This window comes from Lingula anatina, chromosome 1, assembly GCF_051362555.1.
Source record: "Lingula anatina isolate TDL-2025a chromosome 1, LinAna3.0, whole genome shotgun sequence".
Lineage (NCBI taxonomy): Eukaryota > Metazoa > Brachiopoda > Lingulata > Lingulida > Lingulidae > Lingula > Lingula anatina.
The window spans coordinates 46,328,752-46,342,362 of record NC_141767.1 but is presented as its reverse complement, the minus strand read 5'-3'; the positions used below and the strand labels follow the sequence as shown (position 1 = coordinate 46,342,362).

The 13,611-nt window shown below is 34.9% G+C and overlaps 1 protein-coding gene across 1 annotated transcript; it reads right to left on the bottom strand.

Annotated features, from left to right (window-relative positions):
- Positions 1–2,772: 2,772 nt before the first annotated feature.
- LOC106159912 (uncharacterized) lies at positions 2,773–13,535 on the bottom strand. The gene is made up of 13 exons (XM_087011502.1): positions 13,360–13,535; positions 11,296–11,373; positions 10,073–10,150; positions 9,116–9,264; positions 8,060–8,702; positions 7,551–7,750; positions 7,046–7,171; positions 6,447–6,632; positions 6,199–6,306; positions 5,819–5,890; positions 5,382–5,592; positions 4,861–5,064; positions 2,773–3,650 (listed from the first exon to the last, which is right to left on the bottom strand). Exons 1-13 carry the CDS (start codon positions 13,475–13,477, stop codon positions 3,448–3,450), a joined length of 2,376 nt encoding a protein of 791 aa, XP_086867628.1. The 5' UTR covers positions 13,478–13,535; the 3' UTR covers positions 2,773–3,447.
- Positions 13,536–13,611: the final 76 nt, after the last annotated feature.

Here is a 13,611-nt window from a genome sequence, read left to right as displayed (position 1 = left end):
TGCAAGACGACAGCTTCTACTTCCTGGGCGTCTATCACGGCCCTTCCATAACATGTCCAATAGCTGCTGCCTTCTCTCCTGATTCTGCATCTGATCCTGTTCCTTACCGTCCACTTCAGCCTGAGGGTTTGTGACAGCAGATCTGGTGAATCCTTGCAGCAGGCACCTATTGCCCAAGGCATTGATCCCTATTTCTTTCAGTTGCTCATCAGAAAGCATCTGTACCACTGGGCCATCCACCTTGAATTGTACAATAATTTACAAGAAAGAAAAAAGATAATATGATACCAACAGAGGGCATTACTAATCAATACAAAGAATGGGTACAGGTGCTCTAGCTGGGACCTTTTCTCTAAGACTGTCTTTATTCTGAGTTTGATGCAAGGCATGAATGCTTTTTTTCTGGTAGATTAGATCACACCAACACTATATTAATTTCTTTATCTAATATCACAATATTTCCTTTAATCTTTTAAATTATCTAAAATTCTGAGACTGTGCTTAGAGGCTATTTTATATCAAAATCACATATAGTGAGCATGCTACGTTTGGTGTATCAGTCTGTCCAATTTCAACCTTCCTAAAACATATACAAATGTTCTTACATTCACTTCGAATTCTTTGTCCACCACTTTGAACTTTTTTTTTTTTTAAAATGAGTTCCTGTCACTATTGCGCTTTTCCCTCATATTTTGGAAGGTTTGCAAAAGCTGGGGTAAATCCAATACTTGGATATTATCTAGAAATCTATCAAACTGACCAATAATTGTGTCACTATCATTTGCATCTATTCTGTTTGCACTTGCTAACAGGTTCAGAACTTTCTTAAATTTGATTCTGCATGAATCTGGATCAGCTGCCATTTCCCTTGGGTTTAGAGCAGACATGTTCCGAACCAGTGAATAGGAAATTGGACACTTATGTAGGAACTTTTCAGAGGTTTTCATCATGAACAGTTTGCATACTAACTTGAATCCCATGACCTCCCTATCACTTGCCGCATTCTTTGTTTGACTTTCCTTGAGTGCCTTTTCTGTAAGTATGCCCACATCAATTTGGGTGTAAGGGAGGTGATTCTCACTGTCATTTACATCTACTTTGGCAGGATAACAAAAAATCCCTTTTCACAAATTTTCTCAACATTGCCTTCAAGTTGATCAGACATGCCAAATCAGATGGTAAGAAGGGATCCATAGGTTTGCTGGTTTGATATGATACTAAAAAGGGCTGCAAAACGCCTGCAATAGATTTAAAGAACTGTAGCTTTGGTCTGATTAGTTTGTCCTGGACAGCTTTCTTCACCACATCAAAGGACTTGCATTCAGGTTTGGTGACTTGTTGCTTTTCAGCAGCTTTCAAATACTTCTCTACATTAACCCAAATGGAAAGTGCTCTGTCGCATACTGGTATGTTTTCCAACCATTTGCGACTGCAAAATTTCAGAGGCAAAATTGAACGTTCGTTTAGTGTTGAATTTGTTTAGTGTTGTGACATTTGTGTGGTGTTGTGACCCTTACAGGCTTCCGTACATCCCTGACTTGTTGCCATTACTGTGGTTCAACAATTACAGAATCAGTAACACATTTTAACCAGATATTGTGCAAAACCCATTTAATGTACCAATATCATTAAACAATTTTGAAAATGTAAGAAATTGTGAAGTAAATTGGTAGGTATTAGTTGATTGTACTAGTACATACTAACTGCTTTATGTTAAATATTTTGTAATTATTATTTGGATGATAATTTTTTTCTGATTGTAATTAAAATACTTATAGATGTTTTTAATACCAACTTATTTTTCATTCTTGTCAGAAATTAAACACCTATGTTCCTTTTACAAATTGTGAATGTATTTTTATTTTTTCCAGGCACAATACTGTTTTCACAAAATTAAAGAGGGATTGTTTTCTAATTTTTTCTTGTTTCTCTTGCTGTTAAATTAAGTATACAGTGATTTATTAAGCTTTTGTATTTTTACCAAAATTATTTTCAAATAAAAGTATTAAACGAATAACTTATGTTGTGTTGGTGAATATAGTTTACTTTTAAGAAATGACAACCAATAAATTTAAGATTTTTTCTTTTTTTTTTGGTACATATATGAGGCTAAGGAAGGGGCATCCACGTGTCAGTGCAAAAATTAGAAAAAAGGTAATATTAGACAACATCATGTATTGTGAAACCCTTTCCATTGGCTGATTTTTTTTTTTTCTTTGGTGGGTTCCATCTTTTTAACTCACTTTTCCGAAAGTTATTTTGGCCACTGAAGTCCAGTTATATGATGAAAAAAAGTTTTTGTTATTATTCAGCCAAATACACTTCTTTCCTAAACATTTGAGGTTATTGTCACCCTTTGCCTAAAACTCCTCAGTTACAGCCTTACATAGTCTTTTGGGCAATAAATAAATCTTCAGTGTTCAGTGACTAAATTAATTAACATTTACACGTCATCTTATGGGTAACATCACAATTGCTATTTGTCCACTCTGCCAATTTTCATGATAAAATCTTGTTTAGGGATGAAGTTACACCCCAAACCAATTGCCATCTCACCTCAAAATAGAAAAGCGTTAAATTGACAATTAAAAAGTTTTGAGTTGCCTATGCTTATACATTGCAACGAGAAATATAAATGGAGATATTTTACATTTTCGAGGGTTTTATTGTTTTAAATCAGCACAAAGATAGATGCATTATTGAATAATTAGATGCAGGAAAAATCTCATTTTCCTTAACTGGATGATGATAAAGGGTAACAATATCCTTAAATAAGAAGTTAAGTGTTTAATACAGAATTGCAAATAATAAAGCCAGATACATATATTTCTTTTTTTTTACCAATACATCTAAAAAAATCCAAATATTTCAGTTTTACTTTGGATTGATAACATTCAAAATTTAACTTCTCTATTTTATGATCATAGACATTTCTGTTCTGGACTATCCACATGCAACCTTAAATTAGTTTTCTTTACTTATTACTACAGATACATGTAAAATTTTGTTTACTACAGCTCTATAAAATTGTGAAATCTGCACTCAACTAGGGTATAAGCTATCACTTCATAGTTAACTGCTGAAAGACTACATTACAAAGAATCCTAAAATAAGTAGTACTAGAAAAGGCCAATTTATTCTAATGTTTTAAAAAGATAAATATATATAAATACACACTCATATTGTTTTTTTGTTTGGGTTGTGAAAGAAAAAGATTATACTTTCTGATTATTTTTTATGTTGCACACTTCAAAGCAAAAGTCATTGCTATTTGTAAGATTACAAAGATATCATCACTGCAGTATTTCTTTGTACACTTAGACAAAGTGTTTTTCAAAACAAATTGGAATTAATACTGCTACGACACACACCATATTAAACTTCTGGCAATCGGCCTTTATACAGTCATAAATCCAGTTTGGGGAAAATGGCCAGAAAGCTACAGCACTATTGGTAATAGCCTCTATGCTGATGTTGATGTTGCATTGTATGAGCACTAACTATAGGCCTGTTTTCCAAGTCCCAAAAAGTGGCATGGGTTCTTTGACTTTGGTGTCCAGTTTGGGAGTGGTCTTCTCTTGCCTGTGTGTGCCACCAATTATAGTGTGTATTTATCCACTGTGATTCCTGATGACGTCGATGGTTAAATCCTGTAAAGCACAGACACACATAAACAGACAGAAAAGACATGCATTAACATGAAAAGCAATCTGTGAAAAATGCTTTTAAATCAAAATCAATATCAGTTTCTAGAGTAAGTATCTCGGTAAAAACGGTGGCAGTTATGATATACTGTACATGTATAACAAAATGTCAACATCAACTTAAGCTTGACATATAGGGATGATCAGAGTGTGCCCCATGGCACTGAGTAGAATGCAGAAAAACTGGTGATTTTACAAGTACTCTGGGAACAAGGGGAGGCTTGTTAGTCTGTGAAACTGATTGCATTCAGCGAGAGACCCCTCGGAGTTGGCTCCATCTAGAGACCAATAGTTTCAGTGGGGATGAGCCCTAAGGTTTACAGATCAATAACTAAGGTTTCACAAACAAACCCTACTTTGTCACTCAGCTGTTAAAGTTCTGTATTGAAAGACCTGGGCTCCGTATCTCGAAAGGTTCGCTATGTTGCGCACGACTGCACAAGTGACACGTGCGCAAGTGTCTCGATTCCATGGCCCCGTATCTCGAAATAGAATTGGTTATGGAATCGAGACACTAACGCTCATGCGCAACATAGCGAACCTTTCGAGATACGGAGCCCTGCTATTATGCTGAGGAGCTCCTACAACAGTCATTTAATCTTAACTTACAATATCCAGTTTTTCAATTACTGACACTTTGTTCATATTTCTACCATGTCAAAAAGTGCAAAAAGTGGTAGAAATCCCACCCATACAGTTGCAAGTGTACATATGCAGGCCAGCAAATTCAAAAGGGGGGTTCTTTTTCTGAAAAAAGTGGACCTTTTACAATGAAACTTATGTGTACCTAGATAAAATTTTACCCAAAATGGACCTTTTCCTGACAAAAGGGGCAGTTCTTTCTAAAACCCCCTGGCTACGAGCCTGATATGAAAGTCCCCTATATTGTTATCATGTGGTAGAACTTCTCAATACAATGCTGGATTTGGACTGCGAAAGATTCAATTCAAAAGTCCTACGTGAAAAAGTTGGCTTACAGCCTTTCTGTTCTTTCAATGTTTGTGATTTTTTGTTTGGAGAAAAATGCCAAAAAAATAAGTTATACTTTTTATTGTTTCTGAAGTAGCCCTACTAAACTTCTTGTATCCATCACTTTATGAATAACAAACATTTTCATATTTATCTAGAGAACGTAAAAAAAGATAATTGATCTGACCATGTTGGTGGTGTTGGTGAGGCAGTTGCTGCTGTCTTGGCTGCACAGGAACAGGTGTAGACCGCTGCTGCTGCTGTTGTTGTGGCTGTCTCTCTTGTTGCTGGTGTCTTTCCTGCTGCTGATGTGTTGCTTGCCCCTGACGCAATTGCAATTCCTCTTGTTGGCGTTTTACCCTCTGTCTTTCATTCCATTCTTCTTGTTCAGCTTCAAATGTTAAAAAAAAAAAAAAAAAAAAAAAAAACGAAAGCTAAAGGGTATATGTAAATGTAATTTAAATCTGTGATAGGCATGATATAGATTTTTGTCACAACCAAACACAATCACCTCAGCACAATACTGCAAGTATATTTTGACAAGAATATTTTGTGATAAAGAGTGAGGTCATTTTACAACATGAAAATATTGTTTTACCATACACAGCTAAATAAAGTAACAATTTTATCAAATCTTTACTGAATATGCAATAAAACATTCAACAATTCAAAGAAATAAACCCTAAATATTATATCAATTTGTTTTACCTTTCCTTTCTTCAACCACTTGCCGTCGTCTCTCTTGAACGTCCGTTCCCAAAGTTGCAACTAGATGTTCGATGTGATTATCAAGCACACGATTAGGCAACTTTTTCTTCTTCTTGAAGGCCTTTCGACATAGTGGACACACATTGTTTGTCTCCATCCATTTGTCCAAGCAAAGTTTGCAGAAGGAATGTGAACAATTTAGTATTAAAGCCTGGAAATGGACAATGTACACCAGATTATTCCACTGGGATAGAAATATACTAATCAATACAAGACCGAAATGTACTCAGGTTAGTAATACTTCAACGTTTATATTTCTCTGAATTGATAAAATATTGCCTATCAAAGTATCACTTGCTTTAAAAAGATTGGACACACCTTTGCAAACATAGTCTGGAAATTAATACTTCAAATTTGTATTAATTATAGATGTCTACCTCAATAAACATTTCATTGCAAATACTGCACTGAAGTTCATTTTCCATTCCCTCTTCAAGCTTCTGCATAATCTAAAAAGATAGAAAAAACAAAAACAAAAGTTTTTTTAAGACATGTTAATTTGTATATTTTCTTATAGCTATTGTCTAAAACTAACACAATGCCATCCTTCATAGCTATGTCTTTTTTCAAAAGTTCAATAGATCAAATCAGTGGAATAGAGAAGAAATTACCTCAGCTCTGTACTGCACACAACTTCAAACTGCTCGATGCTTACAAATAACACCAAAAATTAACATCATCATAAAGCCAGTCAACTAAATCTAATTAACAACATAAATTTTCATCAATAAATTTAACATAAATCAACATTCCATACCTCCTCTTTCTTCTGGAGTTCTTTCTGAAGGAATTCCTGTTGAGCTGCCATTTCCTGCCTGGTTTCCTGCACTCTGGTCTCCACTTGGAGAGAACACTCTTCTTTTAACTGAAATAATAGAATTACAAACTGTATGCTTGTTGCTATTGTAAGGAAGGATGAACTTATCATTAATCATCAAAACCATTCAAATTCTTCAGATATGAACTTCAAGATGGATAAAAATTTGTTTAAATGGGAGAGCACACCTTTTCCTTTTCTTCTCTGTGCTGATTCAGCAAAGTAATCCTTTCAGTTTTCAGTTCCTGGAGATAGTTACTGAGGTAATCAATTCTGGAAGTTAGATCTTGTTTCTCCTTTTTGAGAGTCTCTTTGTATTCCTCGTCTTTATCTTTTACTAACTTTGCCATTTCTGCCTGAAGTTCTTGCTCAATCTTAGTGTAAAAAAAGGGTGTGGTATTAGTCACATAAGATCCAATATAAAAAAGACCAATTTTATGTAACAAATAACAGAGAAAACCATACCATACCATAGTTATTTTACAGCACAACTCATAAATGAATTCACTTTTTTTATAAACTAACAATTAACCATTTCAAAACAAGAGAGACTTGTGTAAGAATCTATAATTTATAAAACCCTACATTGTCATGCAAAAGTTACAAACAAGTTACATGTAGGAATATACAATGTAAAACAATACAATGCTTAAGAAAATTTAATTACCTGATCAATGACTGTCTGTATACGAAAGAAAACTTTTGTTCTACATGCATTTAAAATGTTCACAGAAATCCCACACTGTTGACAAATGACATTATAATTTAATACAACACCCAAAATTACCAAATCTTTCTCTGCTTTTAACTCTGTGATTTCATTCACAAACATCTCCATCATGCTCTCTTCTTTCTGTATCAACTGCTTCTCTGTTTTCGTCTCCAGGTCCTGCTTCTGTGCTGCCAGCAGATCCTAGGAAAAATTAGAAATTATAAATAGCTTAGAAACAATGAATTCAGTTTAATGATATATCACATTTTTCTTATTATGCTACATTTCACAGCCTACAGACGTTAAGGGCAATTTTTATATTTTTTTGCATGGGTGGTCTCCACAAAAAGGATGGTGTCTATAATACTGCAATCATCCACCATTTGTTCAATTATAAAACATTTTTGAGTGCAAGAGGTAATGCATTCCTTCAACTTTGCTTCCTAACAGCAATCCTGTACATGCAATCCTGTTCCAGAACCAGAACATAAACAAAAATGTTTTATAGAAAAATTGTCATTTACACATTTTCCAATGTTTAGCTTAACATTTTTTCTGATTACTCTTATAAAGCACTGACCTTGTCTTTTTGAACTTTCTTCAACTCTGCTTTCAACATCTTAATCTCACCAAGATACTTGCTTTCAGACTCAGCACGTATGATGCTTGTGCGGCGACGGTTCTGGGTCATCTTCATGAGTGCCTGTCTGGCAGGCGATACTTCAGCGGCCTGTCCATCAGCAATGTCACAATAAGGAATTTCAAAACTCACAGCTGAAACTGTTTTACTTGTTAGAATTAATTATGAGAATCAATATGGACAATTAAAAAATAAGACTATGACCAATATTAAAGCATACCAAAGTAGCATTTATACACTGTACATAGCAATATAAGAGGATGTGGTGACATGATATTTGAAAAAAATTATTGAGATAATAAATCGAAGGCTTCATACACATGCATGAACACATGCATGTAAAACATTTCTAGACTTTAAGTTCACAATATCCATATTAAAAGTGATTAGTTATTAAAAGTGTGTATGTGTGTGTGTTCATGTTAAACCATGCGTGCAATTACACTCACCATTAAGATCAACTGGCACTGCAGAGGCAGCAACAGGCTTCATTGGGTTCAAGCACTCTTTGCCAGTATTTTTGCTTAAATCCACGTTTTTGTCCTTATTGCCTTGCACGTGAAAGTTATGCAATTCCACCACAGAAGTATCAACATCCTTGCTGTTACTTGACGGATCCTTCTTTTGCTTTTGTCCGTTTCCTACTAACAGAGCCTCCACAAACTGTGAGTTTTTGTCTGCTATGACATTTCCATTGACTTGGGTTTCTGTACTAGATACCATCTCATTTACCAGTATTGCTGAACATTCTGGTTCTGGTTGTCTTTTCTTTTTTTTCTTTCCTGATTTCTTTTTTTGCAAAATTTCAGAAGGAACAACCGGGTCAGTGTCATTGGATACTTCTGGCAATTCTTCAGCAATTTCCAGGGAAAGTTTGTTTTTAAGTTTTTTCCTTGCTCTTCCTTTTGGAGGTTCATTTTGATGAGTTTCTTTCGCTTCACTTTGTGAATTACTGTTTTCCAATAATATCACTATTTCTTCTTCTGTTTGTTTTTCACATGTACTTTTGACAGTATCTTTCTTTGGAGCACCTTTGCCTCTTCTTTTAGGTTTCTCTGAAGGTACAGCCTGGATGTCAGGTAACTCTTCAACCTGGTCAACAAGAATTTATAGTGATATTACCTTAAAACATTTTCTGACAAATTTTTTAATATCAAATATGTAATTTGAGTATAAGCAAAAGATAATTTTACAGTATACATAAACATTAGAGCAATAATTGGCAGTGTAAATAGACACGTTTTGTGTTATAAACAAGTAAATACACATCGCTGATTGATGGCCTACTTTGAAAAATGCAGCACCTTTTGTGCTTTGCCTTCATAAAAATTTATAAAATAAAAGGTGACTCAATTCAATAAACTAAACAAATTCATTAAAATATTATAACATCGAAAGTGGCCACATACTAATAAATATCATAAAAAATCATAAACATTGTTTTAAACCTGCTTTCTTAAAAGTACCATTTTTTCAATAGAAAGAACTGAATAATGCATTTGTACTTCCTGAACTTGAAGTGAACGCCTCGTCTGTCTTCTGGTAACAACAGTTCTCTCTTCTGTCTGTTTAGTTTCAGCTTTCTTCCTCGTTTTTCGTTTTTTTGCAGGTGAAATAATTTCAATTGACGCCTCTTCATTAATATCTGTGCTGGCTACAACATGTTTCAAATAAGGCTATTTAGCTACTAAGAATTTAGAAACTTTCTGAACTTATATTCTTAAGTTAAGTATCATTGCTACCTATTCAAAGAAACATTGTTAAACTTAAACACTTAAATAATAAGTCTATTCCATCTCTGAATGAAATATTCCTAAGGTACTCTACACAATCACGCAAACATTGATTTCTTGTCTTATATCACAATATATGAAATATTTATGGAAAGACACCTTGGCTCTGAAAGACAAGTTTGATCAACTACTAAATAAAGTCTTGAAACACAGAACATACTCTTAAGCGTGAAATTTTTTTGACATCTCAAGAATCTCAAGATACTGAGCTGCAGTATGATGTTGGGCATGCAAGTGAGCATGGGGCAGGCTTTAAATTCTGATGCAAAGAAGCACTTTAAGCTACAAATGATAGGCCAAGTCTTCCACCCCAGTTCAACAAATAAAAAGATATTTAATATTGTCCAACACTCTGATATTGATAAGATGTGACAAGGTGAAGGGGAACTATGCTTGGATTCCCTGTGCTGTCATCAACATCTTTCTTCAGACATGCCCTGAGTGCCATACAAGAGAGCCTCTGAAGAAATCACCAGCAGGCAAACCAATTATAGCCCTAGGGTTCCTCACCAGGGTGCAGATAGATCTGATAGACATGACCAACAGACCTGATGACTTTAAATGGATTCTTCATGCCCAAGTTTGGTTGGACATTCCCTTGAAGTCAAAGAAAACAGAACAAGTAGTGCAGAAATTCTTAGTAGTAAGTATAGACTCAGTCTAACTTACCTTTATTTTTCTTTTTTCTTGAAGTTTTGCCTATGGGTGGCACTGCAGTGTTGTCCTCGGTGTGTAATGTAACAACCTCTGTCAAATTGAAAAATAAATATGATATTACCAGTAATGAAACTATGATAATAACAGGTCCATAGCCAGGGAGGTTTGGGGTGGTTGAACTTACTGCCCTTTTTGCCAGGGAAATTTCTGTTCTGGGTAAAATGTAATGTAGGTACTCAAAGATTTCATGTAAAAAAAGGTCTACTTTTTAAGATAAAGAACCCCCCCCCCCTTCTTTAAAATTGCTGGCTACAGACCTTATAACCAGAAAAGCACTCCGAGAGCGCAGACCTCTGCCAAGGCAGCGATTTTTGATTATTATTGATTGATTATTGATTAGATCACCACCAAACACTAATCATCTCTTCCTTGGCCCACTTCTGACAGTTCCTGAAAATTTCATGGAAATTGGTCCATAACATTTTCAGTTATGTTGATGACAAACAAACAAACAAACAGACAGACAGACAAACAGGGGTGAAAACATAACCTTCTTGGCGGAGGTAATAGAGAGTTTCCGTTGCCGGTGAGATACGCCGGCTAGATTAATACGTCATCGGTTTGTGCGCACTTGTGACGTTCACCGCATTCATATACCGTCGTCCAATCTAGTCTGCGGAATACAAGCGCTCCTATCTAGCCAGTGAGGAAGATTATTGAAACTAGTTATTAAAGGTTATGTTTGCTAATTTATATGCCTTATATACTTTTTTTACCATAGTTCAAGTGTATGTTCATGCAAATTTCGACTTTTTAAGAGAGAGGAGGCGCTAATTTTGGTTTATCAGGCACGTAGTCGGGGGTTGATCTTACTAACCGCCATATTTGTCGGGAAAAATTGCTCTTTTGGGTAATATTGGTCTCCTTTTTCATAAAAACAGAATCTTCACCTTGGAAATAGATGGCTAAGGGGTCTTATATTGTTAATTATATTGGAATGAGCGGGGCGGGAAGCGCCAGCATTCCGGGACTTTACCGGAACGAGAAAAGAGTAGCGCGTTACTAGATACATTTGCACATACGTAACAATCTAGCCGTCGTATCCCAACTGCACCGGAAACTCTCTAATAAAGCAAGAAATATATAATTATCAAATCAAATACTTTATTAAAATTAAGTTTTGGGAATGGTGGACAAGACAACAAAGTTTACTAATATATGAAACAGAAACTTACCTTTATTCTTCTTTTTTCTTGAAGTTTTGTCAGGGTGTGGCTCTATTCTTTCATCACCCGAGTCTAATATTATAACTTCTGTCAAATTACATAAAGATATTAATATCAACACTTGTTAATTATAATGGAATTATAATAACATTAAAATGTAATAAAAGCAATGATTATTAAATCAAATACAATTAAAACTGTAGGAATAGTTGAAATAGACAGCAAAGTTGACAAGTACATATAGACACTGTATATATAGACACTGCTAATTTAGCATAAACAGTGAACATTAGGAAAAATATTTGTCCGACTTTGCTTCTTTTGCAGAAAGCATGATATTTTAAAACCAGTTTTCAATCTTCACATGTACAGGTTCATTTCTTGTAAAATTAAAGTAAAACTAAAATGAGGTTTAATTGGGAAATGTATGTAAAACAACTCAATTACTTTTTAGGGAAAAAAGTAATCATGCCTCTTATTTAAAATAAGTCTGCTCTATTGTCAAATAAATCTGCCTAGTAAATTTAAAGTAAAAAAAAAAAGTATGCCTTAGAATTCATGGTGCTTATAATTTCAGACATAAAAACAAACAAAAAAAAGTAGGAGAAATCTGAGTGTGCTGATTTTTAAACAGCACCAGCTATTTTTGTCAAACTAAACCACTCAGAAAATTTGAATTAAAATAAAAATGTGGTTTGGCACTTATATAGGTAGATCACAATCCGCTAGGGGCGCTACAGTCGTAACTATCCACGGGCAGTGAAGTGTAAAACTGAAGTCGGCCTGCTGACAGTTCGCCTATGGAACCCCTTTTTTAAATCTCTCTTTTAGCGCCGCGTAAAAAAACTAATACAAGCCATTAACTAAATAAGTTGTAAATCAAAGAGTAAAATCCGGTCACGTGATTTTCCCATGTTTTCTGTCTTTGACAAGTTTCGGTTCTGCTTGTTTTAAGTTTTGCCTCTACAAAATGCTAAAAAATTTCAGGCAAGTGCTGGTATCATCTTTTTGAAATTTATATCCAGCAAAGTTTATGAAATTTGCTATATTATGTAGAAAAATCATAAAATTTGAAGGTTGCGAAGTATAGTTAATTTAATCCGCAAAATTACATGATGTGAAAATTATCACAGGGAAATAGCTTTGCCCTGATTAGTCACAGGCTATGTGAGCCAGACAATAGGCTGAGCACACAAAGACACACAGGGTGCTCTGCTGCGCCTGAGTGATCACTGCTGGTCAGTGGGCACAGGTTTTGAGCTGAGAAGTGTGGACACTTTTGGTGGATTTTTGCAGTTAAAAAACTTCAATATCTTTGTTGCTTGTAGGAATATTTAAAAAATTCCAAATGATTTCATCCGGTTTTTGCATTACCTTTCAGATGATAGAAGTATTTTAATTTTCTGATCAGTTTGAAAATTTTTCTGATATACCTAACTTATAGGGTGAACAACTCAAGTTGTACGTTAACAGTGATGGCAACACTTGCCTCAGTTTTCAGCCTTACATGTTATAAATACTTACCCCATTATAAATATTAGACACTGAAAACCAAGACAATGGTTAACATTTCAAGTTTGTATGGCATTAGTTAAGGGGTGAAAATCAAGTGGGGCAACTTTTGACTCATTTCTGAAAATGACATCTGAAAATATGACAGACATTTACATGTACATTGGCACTTGAATAACTTTTGATCTAAATAAGTTAAATCAAAAATTTTAACGGATTCACATATATGTAGCTATCTGTGTATAGCATTTATCTAACTTAATTTAAGTCTCTAGCTTAATTTTTAAAAAATTAGTGTGGACCCTGCCACAAGGGGGGCGTCTCGATAGTCCGAAGGTTCATTGGTCCGAAGGTTCATTGGTCCGAAAAGTGGTAACATTTTCATCGATTTTTTAATCAAGGGTTCATTGGTCCGAAGGTTCTATAGTGAACATTCGGACCAATGAACCTTCGGACTATTGAACCTTCGGACTATCGCTACGGCCCCGCCACAAGCTAGTCAATGACATCATACACATATACACGTACTATATCCGTGTCAAATGTCTTTACAGCTCTTACCATTAGGCAATATTTCTTGAGTTTTTGTTTTACGTCCTCCCGTTTTTCTTAAATTATACAATTCAGAAGTCGTACTGTCGGCCTCTTCACGGATATTTTTCTTCTTCGGCCGCACCATGTTCACGTCCCAAATACTCCCGCCACGTGTGACGTTTACTTATCTAACAGAACATGTACATGCCAGGAAAAGCTTTACATTTTTTTCGAAAATGAACAATGAAAGAAAGATAGGGTATAAAATAGCTGAACTGG

What these genes read in the sequence shown, in the direction of transcription:
- LOC106159912 (XM_087011502.1), bottom strand. Translation starts at nt 13,477, where the DNA reads ATGGTGCGGCCGAAGAAGAAAAATATCCGTGAAGAGGCCGACAGTACG. An exon ending in AAGAAAAAAGAAAAATAAAG is followed by an intron (nt 9,265 to 10,072) that starts GTAAGTTAGACT and finishes AACATGTTGTAG; the next exon opens with CCAGCACAGATATTAATGAA. An exon ending in ACAGAGAAGAAAAGGAAAAG is followed by an intron (nt 6,307 to 6,446) that starts GTGTGCTCTCCC and finishes CTATTATTTCAG; the next exon opens with TTAAAAGAAGAGTGTTCTCT.